Source organism: Loxodonta africana, chromosome 5 (genome assembly GCF_030014295.1).
Source record: "Loxodonta africana isolate mLoxAfr1 chromosome 5, mLoxAfr1.hap2, whole genome shotgun sequence".
Classification (NCBI taxonomy): domain Eukaryota; kingdom Metazoa; phylum Chordata; class Mammalia; order Proboscidea; family Elephantidae; genus Loxodonta; species Loxodonta africana.
In genome coordinates this window covers 49,375,406-49,389,273 of record NC_087346.1, presented here as the reverse complement: position 1 = coordinate 49,389,273, position 13,868 = coordinate 49,375,406, and the positions used below count along the sequence as shown (strand labels likewise).

The window sequence follows — 13,868 nt, the reverse complement described above, 5'->3', positions numbered from 1 at the left end:
TCCGTGACACCGATAAATATGTTAAAGAGGAACCAACGAAGAGTGTCGATGTAAGCTTTTCAGTCAAGGATCAGCAAATACAAGTAGAATCAATTGGACTTGGGAGGACAAACCAGAAGGCATATGGGAGATAAAGAAACAAAAACTCTATCTATGGATTAGGGAACCAAGAATTACATTCAGGGGATTGTTAAAGAATTTTGACATAACATAATAAATACGCAAAATAATAGCAACAGCTAGTAAGCAACTGGTAAAAATTTTCAGCCTCTTTCCTCACTGATTTGTTAAAATAAAATTATTTTATTACTCACGACGACAATGGTTTTATAATCAGTTTTAGATATCATTATTTCAATCATATTTATTAATCATTGACATTATTAAAGCAATAATTTTATCTTATTAATAAATCATAATGATTATGAAATAGGAATAACTTCATATCTTTATATGAAGTTCCCTATAGCAGACACTGTAATGGTAAATAAGCAGAAAAATGTTTTAAATGCATAAATACATATGTAAATTTTATGATATACACAATGACCTACCCCAAATTTTCATGAAGATGTCTAACATGAACCACACAGAATGCCAAACTGCCAAAACTGCTACTTCCACAAACTTCCTTCAACTCAGAAATTGGTAATTCCATTTTTTCATTGCTTAAGCTTAAAGAATCACCCTCAATTCCTTGTCATTCTCATTCTACATCCACTCCATCTTCAAATCTTGAGGGTGATACCTTTAAAATCTTCTAGGATCTTACCACTTCTCACAATACTACTACTACTATTCTGATCCAATCCATCATCTCTTTTTTTTTTTTCAAATAGCCTTAAAAAAAAAAAAAAAAAGGTTGCCATCAAGTCAATTCCAACTCATAGTGACCCTATAGGATAGAGCAGAACTGCCCCACAGGGTTCCCAAGGAGCAGTGGGTGGATTCCAACTGCCTACCTTTTGGTTAGCAGCTGAAGCTCTTAACCGCTGCACCACTAGGGCTGAGATAGAATTCATATACCTCACCATTCATCCACATAAAGTGTATGGTTCAATGGTTTACAGTATTCCTGGGGACGTGCAATCATCACCACAATTGACTTAAGAATATTTTTACCAAAAAGAAACCTGTATCCATTAGAGGTCACTCTCCAATCCCCTCCAGCCATAGGCAACCACTAATATACTTCCTGTCGGGAAGCATTTGCCTATTCTGGGCATTTCATATACAGTGGATCCCCATTATTCATGGATTCTATATTTGCAAATTCGACTACTCACTAAAATTTATTTGCAATCCAAAATTCAATACTCGTGATGCTGTCACAGTCATTTGTGGACATACGCAGAGTGGTGGAAAATTTGAATCCACGACACACATTTCCAACTCAGGCAGAATAAAACAACTTTTTGTCTTCTTGTTTCAGCTGTCACACTGCAAACAGTATTCTTTACACAGTCTATTTACAGTCACATTTTCTGTATTTTTATGCTTTTTAAATTTTTTTTAATCTTTTTGATAATCTTGCTGTATAAAATGTCCCCAAGCATAGTGCTGAAGTACTGTCTAGCGTCCTTAAGAGCAAGAAGTGTGAGAGGTGTCTTACGGAGAAAACATGTGTTTTAGATAAACTTTGTTCAAGCACAAATTATAGTGCTGCTGCTCATGAGTTCAACATTAATGATCATATATATATATATACATATAATATGGAGTCTTTAGACAGGAACACATAAAACAAAGTTATGTATTGATTGACTGATGAAAATGTCGTGACCAGAGACTGGCAGGAACCTAACCCTGTATTTCTCCTAGGAGCAGGGGTTCGGCATTCACTAAAAGCGGTGTTTGGGGTGACTTTATAGAACATAACTCTGCTGCGAATAACGAGAATTCACTATAAATGGAATGACTTGTGGCCTTTTGTGACTGGCTTCTTTCACTTACCACCATCATCTTTTACTTGGATTAGTACAGCAGTATCCTAACTGGTCCCTGTGCTGCCCCATTGTCACGCTCTTCACTCCCTCCTCCTGTATCTCTTCTCAGTATGGCAGCCAGGTTAAGCCTATTACTACTTCTGCCACGTCCTGCCACTTCTCTATTCCAAACTCTCTAACAGCTTCTCATCTCACTGAGGATGAAAGGCAACATCTTTTCAAGGTCCTAAGCCAGTTGCTGCCGAGCTGGCTCTGACTCACGGCGACCTCACGTGTGTCAGAGTAAAACTGTGCTCCAGCAGGGTTTCAGTGGCTGATTTTTCAGAAGTAGATCACTGGGGCTTTCTTCTGAGGCACCTGTGGGTGGACTTGAACCTCCTACCTTCTGGTTAGCAGCTAAGTGCTTTAACTATTTGCACAACCCAGGAACTCCTTACTATGCCCTACAAGGGCCTAAAAAACCTGCCCCAGTCCACACTGTCACTCTCACCCATCTCTTAAACTACATTGCCTACCAGTCAGTATCCACTCTCCTCCAACGCACCCAGCACACTCCCACCTCAGGGCACTGCACTTGCTTTTCCTCCACCTCACACTCTTCCCTCAGTAGTTGCAAGGCTCATTTCCCTCTCTGCCTTTAAGTCTCTGCTCAAATATCTCCTTCTAAGTGAGGACACTATCTAAAATAACATTCGCCTCCTACGCTCCCTGTCTCCCTTGCCTATTTTATGTTTTACCCAAAGCACTTGTCACCATCTAAAAACTATAGAGTTGATTTCTTTAGTTATATATTTTTGGTCTCTGCTCTGTAGCACATTCCACCCTAGCTAGGCAAGCTGCATGAGAACAGGGATTTCTGTCTCTTTTGCTGCTGCATCCACAGTGCCTAAGATAAGAATACCTAATATGTAGTTGACTTTCAAACAATATTTAGTGAAAGAAAAAATGAATGGCAAGGTTAACCACTATTTTAGATTTCAGAATCCTTTACTGCAGGGTTAACTTTAAAATATTAGGTTTGAGATGGTCAGTTAATCATTGTTTACTTTCATGCAGATATTTCCACTTTTTAAGGTTTCTGCTGTCAAACCGCATAGATCAAATGAATAAATATCTTGAATGCTAATATATGGTTTTGGAAAAATTAGGAGTATTTCAAAAGATATGAACACATTCTTCCTTTACATTGCAATTTAGAATCGGGCTTTAATGTCATGATTATAATTCCTCTATACAAAATCCTGGAATTAAGTCTCATATTAAACACGGGACTGGTCAAACAAAACAAAAATGAAAATCCATAATGCTTGGGCAAGATCAATGGAATTATTATTTTTATACCTACTAACATTTACTTTTTTTTTTTACCAACATTTGCTCATAATCTGGAATGTTTTTTTAACCTTCAAAATTTTAATTTCGTAGCAACACTAGAAAGATCTGTTTTGGAAAATCACAGCTTTGGAATCATTCTCACTTTGGCTAAAATCCTACTCATATGGCTTAGAGTAAGTTGTTTAATTTTTCTGAGCTTCAGTTCCCTCATCATTTGAAGATTAAATAATATATTGTACATAAAAAGTTTAGCCAGAATATGGTCATTTTCCTTCCTTCCTTGCCCCTTTTCCTCTTTCTCTAAACCATATTCCTTAGCTCCCTATATTCTGTCTGCCACACTTGCCTCACACAGAAGCCATGCTCTCAAAGGTTTCCAGCATCCTCATTTCTCATTTCCAACAATCTATGCTGAGTTCTCATTCAAAATGGCATCTCTGCAGTATTTGCCACTAATGACGGTGTCTTCCTCCTTGAAAGACTTTTTGCTCCTAGGTTTTGTGACACTTATTCGCTGGTCCTCCTTGTTCTTCTCTGATATATTCTTCTCACTACTTCAACTCTTCTTTTTCATCTGCCTCTAAGCCTGTGCTTTCCTATATGGTAGTCACCAGCCACATGTGGCTCTTAAGCACTTGAAACATGACCGGTCCGAGTTGACATGTGCTGTAAGCGTGAAATACACACCAGATTTTCAATATTTAGTACAAAAAAGAGAATGTAAAATATCTCTTTGGTAAGTTTTATATCAGTTACATGTTAAAATGATAATACTCTGGATATTTGTGTGAAATAGAATATATTATTAAAACTAAAATAACTTATTTCTTTCTACTCCTTTTACTGTGGCAGCTTCTAGAAAATGTAAATTACATCACATTTCTATTCTAAAGCTCTGTTCAGAGGATTCTTGGCCTCTTTCTCCCACCTTCGCTCTCTCCCTTAAAAGACCACCCCCTTCTGCTGCTTCAGTCTGGCATCTGTGTTGGCCACTCCTACAGCTGCATCTCTAGCCCCCACCTCTCTCTGAAGCCCCAGGGCAGAATTTCTAACTGCCTCTACAGGAGTGTTCTGCCAGCACTTCAGAGAGAAAATGTGTCAAATTCAACTCATCCTATTCCCCCAGATAAATAACCTGCATAAATACTTCTTCCTTAGAAAACAGCATTACCATACTGTCAATCACATGGGCTAGAACCTCTTTGATATATTCTTGGATTATTTCCTCTCTCTCATCATCCCTTGCATAGGTCAGGATTCTTGTAGCAAACAGTAGCATCCACTCTGGCTAATTTTAATGGTAGAGAGATGTATTAAAGGCTATCAGAGAACTCACAGAACCAAGAGCCAGAGTTGGATATACTGCAGCGAGGAAGAGTGCCCATCCATTTTGCGGGGTCTGCTCCAGAAATGCTGTCTAAGCAACACCTAATGACACACTAAAGCTGTGCTGTTAGCCCCCAAAATGCTGAAGAAGTCCCTCCATTGCTGGCCCTGCAGATTCCACACCTGATAGAGGAATTTCCTTCCACACTTGCTGCCTCCTTACAACACTCACTTAGAAACAGAAGTCTTATGTGTGTTGATTTGATTGCTGGATTCTAGGCAATACGCCTTCACCCTCCCTGCAGAGGGTTGCTTAAAGACAGTTTTCTGGTTCCTTATAATGTTGCAAATTACCAAAATGTAAGGAATGTGTTGGACGGCTATATCTAACAAAGTTGCATCATCATACACATTCATTCAATACATACTAAAAATTTTAACTTCAAAAATTCCTTCTATTTGCCCCTTCCTTTGAATCTTTCCTCTTATAGCCGAGTTCAACATCTTTTGCTTGGATTATTTCAATTACTTCCTAACTGTTCTTCCTGTCACCAGTACACCATCTTGCTATCCAATCTACATGCTGCCACTGAAACATACATATCTAAACATAGATTAGAGCATGCCTCTCATTCTGTGGAAATCATTTTATAACTCCTCATTGCCTATAGAAAAATAATTCAATACTTTACCCTGGAACTGAAGGCCTGCAAGAGTTCAGACTTAAGTATATTTTCAGCCTTATTATTCACTAGAAATCTCACTCACAGTAATTGCATTTACTAACCAGCCCTCCTACATACTTAGAATTTACAGAATACTCAGTTCATTTTCAGGTATCAGTTGGGTGACTTTGGACAAGTTGTTTGGCCTCTCTTGGTTTCCATTTCCTCACTGTAAAATGAGGTCAATGCGATGTTGCAAATTGGCTGTGTGGATTACTGTAAAATGTGTATAACATGTGGCACCACAGTACCTGGCACTAAGTACCCAGTAAAATAATGTCATTGATCATGACTTTGAAGACCAAGCGACTGTGTTCCTGATTATTTCTAGTTCTCTAGGAATGCCTTCACCATAATTCTCCACTTAATGAATACTGCCTATCTCTCACGCACTCACTCCTCCTCCATGAACTTCCATTCAGGAAATATAAGTGCTCCTTCCTGTCCTCTTCCACAGCAGAGCACTTGTTCATGTACTTGGCACACATTTCATTGTCTTATATTAGTTTATTATTTATATGCTTGTCATACCAAATTGATACCAGACTGTGTAACTCAGTACATGGTATATACACTAAATGCTCAATCGTCACTTACTATGTTTATCTTTCTTTTTTCTGGATATGACCTTCCTATGTTCTGCAAATTTGCTACAGGCGGTTTTAATATAGAAAAGCAAGAATGTGTATTTTTTTTTCCTGATAGCATTCACAAATCCTCACACAAATTTTACAAATGTATAATATACAAATACACACGGAACATATACTTTATATCACATTTTTATATTTATATAGACACTTCCCTGAGTAGTAATAAAATTATCTTTTTATATTTCCTATCAATATAATACAATCTTACTCAAGTCACTATCATGACTGGGTTCAAATGACCCATTTCTAATCTGGGAATAATTATATCCTGTGTGCTAACAGGCAGGGGTTTGGAGGGACTTTCCAATTTCAAGACATGCCATCCTATGATTCTATAGCATTGCTCCTACCACCTTCATGTGGTTTGAAATCCCACAGAGATGGAAGCAATTATTTATATGAGAAAGATTTCTTTTTTCTTCCTAAATGTACTTTCACATGGAAATTCTGGAGCTGTTTATACTTCTCCTAGCAAAGACTTCAGAAAGAAAAAGAAATTAGAGTGTTTATTAGTAAGTCTGAGGCACAGTACATAACCAAGTGTTCACATAGAGGCACCGGTTGAGCCTAAGACCGTTACACAGACCTTTGCCCCCACAGGACGTTTCTCTAGCCACACAGGCCTTCTTGCTGGTCCTCAAATATGCTGACCTTATTTTTGCCTAAGGGTCTTTGCACTTGGTATTCTCTTTTGCCTTGAACCCAAAATACCAAGCCCACTGCCATCAAGTTGATTTTGACTCATGGTGACCCAGAAGGACAGAGTAGAGCTGGCCCACAGGGTTTCCAAGGCTGTAAATCTTTACAAAAGCAGACTGCCACATCTTTCTCCCACGGAGTAGCTAGTGGGTTCGAACTGTTGACCTTCAGTTAGCAGATGAGCACTTTAACCACTGCACCACCAGAGATCCTCTTGTCTTGAACAGCCTACCCCACATCTTCATGAAGGTCATCCCCCACTTGCTTAGATGCCATCACTCAGAAATTCTTTGTTTACTATGTACTAAAATATGTGCGTAATCTCCCACTTGTTATTTACGTATACTGTTTTATTGTTTCTTCATGGTACATTATAAGTGCTTTAAGTTTAATTAATACTTTTTTCATTGAATGAGTTAAAGAATGAGTCATGACAGTTTAGTTAGGAATGTACAGCATTAGAACAAAGGTAGCCTCATTCACTAGGCTGTAAAAAACAAAAAACCAAACCCACTGCCGTCGAGTCAATCCCAACTCATAGAGACCCTATAGGACAGAGTAGAACTACCCCATACAGTTTCCAAGGAGCACCTGGTGGATTTGAACTGCCAACCTCTTGGTTAGCAGCCGTAGCACTTAACCACTACGCCATCAGGGTTTCCACAGGGAGCAATAATTCTCTATTTTTAGCTTTAACATGACTTCTTCGTGATCGGGCTGGCTACCAGGGAGATATTACTTTGATTTAGTGTCTTCATCCTTCTCATGGCTCCTTGCTTGCTCTATCAAGTCATTTAGTTACTCCAAACTCTACTAGCAAGATAGAAATAGCAAAAGGAAAAATCAAAAGAGCCGGTATAGCTTACTCTACAAGTAAGAGTTGAGACAGAAATTTGGCAGAAATCAGATTATGAAATTACACAATATGAAGATGTAATTTTCGAAAGGTATTCCTATTTACCCGTTAACATATATGATTGTAAAATGACTATAATTTTCACATATGAACATACTGTATTCTAATTTTTTAAAAGAAAAATATGCTTACTTTGTATTACTTAGCAAGACAGAATTTAATTTAAGAAATGAGCAGTTAATTACCTTCAAGAAAATTTTTGTTTTTGAAATCCATGCTTAATAATAATAGCACGATTCATGGTCTATTTAAAAAATAAGCCACTGTGCGGGAATTAAAGCATTAAAAAAAAAAAAAGCATTAGGTAACTATTTTTTCTCTCTCAGTGATTTATTAGAATAATAGAGATTAGTGTGAATAAGCTTTACGGTTAATGTTCATTAGCCATACCTAGTGAATGTACCTGATAAATTCATCTTTTGCCATGGAGCCAGAATGAAAAATAAAAAAGATTATAATGGCTTTCCTGTTTCATGAGCTGTTCAATCTATTGTGAAATAAATGTATTCAAGTCCTGTGGCAAATAGAGGGGAAAAATGTGAAGCAGTTCATTTATAGAGAGGCTTTCTTTACAGAAATAATTTAATTTCAATTTGACTAAAACAGCGAGAAAATAACAATTCCATTTAAAGGAAAAAAAATTAAAAAAGCACATATTTTCTAGTAAAATATTTAAATTACCAGATTAAAGTATTAAAATATTTATGAAGAAACATAATAAATGAAAGAGAAAAGAAACAGAGGACAAATGATCCCACCTGAGAACTGAGAACACCCTGGCCATTTTGCCTATTGCTCGGATCTTGTTCCTTATCACCTCCTTCCGGGCTGCCGCTGTTGCTCCTGTAGTTTAAAACAGAAAGTTAGGTATTCGGTGACTTTTTATCTAACTATAGTTATTTTACAAATTTACGTACTTATATATATTACAAATTTACATGTTGTTGTTATTGTTAGGTGCCACAGAGTTGGTTCTGACTCATAACATGTACAACAGAATGAAACACTGCCCGGTCCTGTACCATCCTCACAATCATGGCTATGCTTGAGCCCAACAAATTTACATATACATATGCATATATAACAGAAGCCCTGGTGGCACAGTGGTTAAGAGCTTGGCTGCTAACCAAAAGGTCAGTGGTTCAAACCCACCAGCTGCTCTGCGGGAGAAAGAAGTGGCAGTCTGCTTCTGTAAAGATCACAGCCTTGGAAACCCTAAGGAGCAGCTCTGTTCTGCCCCACAGTGTCACTATGCATTGGAATCGACTTGATGACAGTCGCTATGAGTTGGAATTGATTTGATGGCAACGGTTATAACAAATTGTAGTAAGCAAGATCCATTTTTTTCCTAAGAGGTTTTATTTTTAAGTCAAGTTTAAAATCTATGCTTTTGGTCATCAGTACTTGGTATGTGATTCTTATGAGGTCTCTACAACACCAAAGAGCGACTTTTGAGATTTCCAAGGGGAGCTGGGTGGAGAGCTAACTGAGCAGAGAGAAACAGGAGTGCTTCTTACCGAGCTCCCCGTCTCCTGTTTACACAAAGAGCACACACAGGCAGGAAGAACTCTGGCTCATCAGGATCATCTGCCCACTTCCAGGTTCCATGCTGGAAAAACTACTTTAGGAAACTTCTTTTTCAAAAGTTTACCGTTGAAATTATCAAACCAGGGAGCCTTAACTCTTCTTTGGAATATAGTTTGCATTACTTAATGGTCATAAATCATTTGTTTTAGCGTTTGCTACCCATCCTTTTCTTGGTTGGTTCATGAGTTCTAGAGGAAAAAGTAGAAAACTACAGAATTGGATTTGGTGAAAGACAGTGGCACAGGGTTTATATTCTAGTACTTAAGTAAAGAGTTATGCATGTGTTTGGATAAATGTCATTTATTATATTTTTCAAATGAAAAAAAAAAAATCTACAGAGGCTATGGTTCCTAAGCAGCTGCTGTTGCGTCAGTTCTGACTCACGGTGATTCATGTGTGTAGAGTAGAACTGTGCTATACAGGGTTTTCAATGGCTGAGTTTCTGGAAGTAGATCACCAGGCCTTTCTTCTGAGGCACTTCTAGGTGGGCTGGAACTGCCAACCTTTTGGTTAGTAGCCAAGTAAGTTAACCTTTTGCACTACCCAGAGACTCCATTGCTACTAAGGAGTAAACCTTTTTTTAACCATGATTTTAAAAATAACTGTAGAATCTTTAATGAATTCATTTTATTTTTTATTTAAATTCCCAAAGTATGTTTGGAAAAGTGCAGAACACAGAAAAATACCTCTCTTCTTAAGATTTTACAATCCAATGCGAAGGGATAAGGTATTCTTTCTATAGATTACATGAAAGTCTGTAGAAAACATTAACACAAGCAAATTGTCTTTCGAATTCAACTGTCACTAACAGAAACATAACAAAATATTCTTTTCAGACAATACCAGAAATGTCTCCAACCTGAAGGAACACTTTCAGTCACATAATCTGTTCAGAGACTGTAGTCTATAGGTGGTAACTGGGATACATTTTAGTCTTTTCATCTGTGAAAAGAACAAGCTTTCTGTCCTTTTTGAAGGAAAGATTTCTGCCGTTTTCCTCACAGGGCTTTTATGAATGTGATTTGAAATCTGTTTTGTTCTTGATAAGGGTCAAACGATTAATCACCATCCTAATACTTCTACAAGAAAGAAAATTTGCACCAATTCACAATTTTGAAATGGTTAGAGAGGAGGCCTCTGCTTTTCTTTTCACTCCAAGAAAGGGAAAACATAACCCTTCACTGGGCCACTTTCTTCACCTGAAGGAGTTAATTCCTTAAAGTTTACGCTAATGCACACCCATCTTGCAGTGCACAGGTGTGCTCCAGGTGTGTACCCGTGCCCTTGCTTCCTCTATTTTCTCTGTGACCTGAAATCCTTCAAAAAGCCTGCCTTTTTGCCCACTTCCTCCTCTCTTGTGGCAATCATACCACAAGGTACCTCCCAACATATCTGGGAGCAGGATTTGTCATTGCCAGCTATTCTGGCTGCAAATATGTGAAGTAATCTTAAATCCATGTGGGAGAAAGCCATTCTCCAATTGAACCTTTCTGATAATGAAACTGAACCATGAATTCTCATTCATATCAGTTCCTTGAATTATAACTGTATTGGCTAGAACACTATGGGGGAAATGGGTGCCTCAAATCTTACTCTGAGTTTTGAACAATATTAAGTATGATTTGTAGTTAAGATTCATAAAGAATCTTCATAATCTATACAATAAATAATGTCTTGGAAATCAACTTAAAAGTGAATTTTCTGTGCTTAGATTTTATATGATTAACGATCAAGTGGCTACTAAAGACTGTTTGCTTTCTTTAAAAAAGTCAGATGCCAAATTGTCTCCCTAAGGTGGTTTTCTATAATTTTTTTCATAATATTCCTTACATTATATATTTTATTTTCTGGAATAAATTAACACTACTTACACAAAAGCCTGGGAACCCTGGTGGTGTAGCAGTTAAGTGCTACGGCTGCTAACCAAAGGGTAGGCAGTTCAAATCCGCCAGGTGCTCCTTGGAAACTCTATGGGGCAGTTCTACTCCGTCCTTTAGGGTCGCTATGAGTTGGAATCGACTCGATGGCACTGGGTTTGGTTTTGGTTTGGTACACAAAAGCCATCTTATCAAAGGATTCTTAGAATTTAACAAGCATGATTATAAGAATTATTGTAGATACTAGCCACTTTTAGGATAAAAGTAAATTGAGATAAAAAGTATAGGCAGATAAAGATAAGGTGATGGATCACTTGTCCAGTTAAATGTTGCTTTCAGTTTAACATTTTGCTAATACTACTCTACGTGGCTCAGTGATTGAGAACTTGGCTGCTAACCAAAAGGTTGGCAGTTCGAATCCACCAGCTGCTCCTGGGAAACCCTATGGGACAGGTCTATTTTGTCCTATAGGTCACCATGAGTCAGAATCGACTCAACGGCAACAGGTTTTGGTTTTTTATTCTATGTAATATTCCTTTTCTGACTGATCCAATCTACTCAGAGCTCATGATGTGCTTAGATAAGGGGAAAGATAGATTCTGATGCTCTCTAGTAAACAATATGGCCAGGCCATATATTCAATCCTATAGATACAAAGAATGGTAAATGTGGGAGAGCTCCAAAAATGGTGACTATATTTCTAAGCAAAACAAGAAAAGCAGCTAGAAAGAGTGAATTACATATATTTGAGATAAATGAGAAGGGGAATACGTAAAACCAAATAAGTAAAAAATATATAAGAAGTATAATCTCACAGAAAACTTCCAATAAAGGACTTGTAAAAACCACAACCAGAACAAAGAAAAGCAAGAAAGTGAGTTGGAAAAGAAAGGAAATAAATCATCCAGAGCTGCACTTCTCTGCTCAGTGTGCACTGAGGCTCAGAAAAATGCCTCAATACTGAATTTTATATGTAAAATGAACATTTTGACAGTCACAAAAATTGTACCACTCATTTTTTCAGATATAATGAATTCCTGGAAAGCATGTAACACATCTTCTACTTTATGATACATATTTGTGCTCCCAACAAATACTGAGTCACTGCATATTACCACTCCTTTCTTAATGGAAAAATGCTCTCTTTACCTTACTTGATAACCCAGATAAATAAGACATTTTATTATCCCTTTTATAAAATTAGAATATGTTTACTCAGAAAGTCAAGTAACCTGACGACAGAAAGACAGAAGAGACAGTAAAACTGAAGTCTCTGAAAAGTTTTACCCTGGGAATTACCTTCAACATTTCCAAATAATCGAAATCAAAGTTAAACTAATACCACACATTTATAACCTCACAAAATGTTTTAAGTACATAAGTAAAACATCTGATCTAATACGTAATTTAAATTAAAAGAGCTGAATGATAGAAGGATAGAATTAAGTTCCTTGTACTTAGTATTGCTATCTTTGGTTTTTCATACTTTCCAGAGATAGCTAAAACTTTTTGAAATATTTATGTTCCATTGCAGTCCTCACAGCCTACAATTCAGGATGAAGTCCTGGGAAAAAATGCATGCTTTTCAGAGTTTTACTAGCTACAACATACAAATACAATGTCACTTTCACCATTCTTGGTACTTCATCTGTTAAAGCTGTGGAAATGGTACCACAGCAGCCCAAATTAAAAGTCAGTATATTAAATAATGAAGGCATACAAAACACCTTTTGCATTAAAATTGTACTTTCATTGAGAAGAATATAATAATTTATTTCAACTTGAAAGACCAAAACTGAAAGGCAATATTTTATATCTTAAAAAAATATATATTAATTTTAAATAGAATTTCATTTTGTGTCTACATTCAAATAATTATCACTCCTGTTTTGGGCTTCTCTTCAGCTTTTAAGTCCCGATCTTCTTTAATGCCTGGGGTGTTATGCTACTATTATATTCCGAATCTACACAGCCCTGAGCACTCAATTTTCTTCAAAGTGGGGGAGGCTAGTGTATATAGATCAAGGGAATCTTTAAAGATTTGCTTTCAACATGTGTCTTCCTGCCCTTAACTTAGTGCCTTGCTGACTTCTCATGAAGTTTTAAAGGCATCTGTGCTAAGTGGCCTGCTGGGTGAGTGCTGTATCCCCACAGGGTGGCTCTCAGACTCTGAAGGGAACCGGAAATCAAGAGACAAAGGGCCAAGTGCTGGGGTGAGAAGATTCCTAACACATATGCTATCTGCCACACATTACGGATGCTGGGTCTGTCATCCAGCTCACAGTTACCACCTGCTGTGCTACTATTATAAATTTCTCAGTTTAACTGAATTAGGGGTGTGCAGAAAGTGTTATGTAGAATACAACCTGTTACCCAAATCATTCAATCATAGAGTGTTCACATGAATCCTATCCAATGTAGCCTGCCATGTGCTAGCTACTGGCAACAGAAATATGAATCAGACATGGTCTCTGCTTTTGAATGACAACAATGGACTGTGACAAATACTATAGTAGAAGTAGCTGCTGGAGCTGGTTTCTGCCAGCTGGAGAGCATACACTGAGCACATCTCTTTTTGACTCCATGTTCAATAAGTTGATGTTGGCAGCTTGAAATCAGCCATAGTGGAAAAATTTATATTATGGAAATCTACAAATGCTACAAACCAGGGCCATTTCTCCCCTGGAGAGCCAGTTGTTAAACATTTATTGGCACACCACTGGAAATTGGTGCTAAGTGTCTATTAGAGGCATAAGAGAAATTTTCATTAAAAAAGGTGAAAGCTGCATGGTCTTGAAGGATAA

At 37.4% G+C, this 13,868-nt stretch overlaps 1 protein-coding gene across 3 annotated transcripts in view; it reads right to left on the bottom strand.

The window, feature by feature from the left end:
- The window catches only part of PPP3CA (protein phosphatase 3 catalytic subunit alpha), a 366,845-nt gene that overhangs the window by 18,552 nt on the left and 334,425 nt on the right, over positions 1-13,868 (bottom strand). For all 3 annotated transcript variants that reach the window (XM_064285505.1, XM_010590472.3, XM_064285506.1), the window contains one exon: positions 8,359-8,443. In XM_064285505.1, the coding sequence (XP_064141575.1) occupies positions 8,359-8,443 (85 nt within the window). The remainder of the gene's footprint in view (positions 1-8,358; positions 8,444-13,868) is intronic.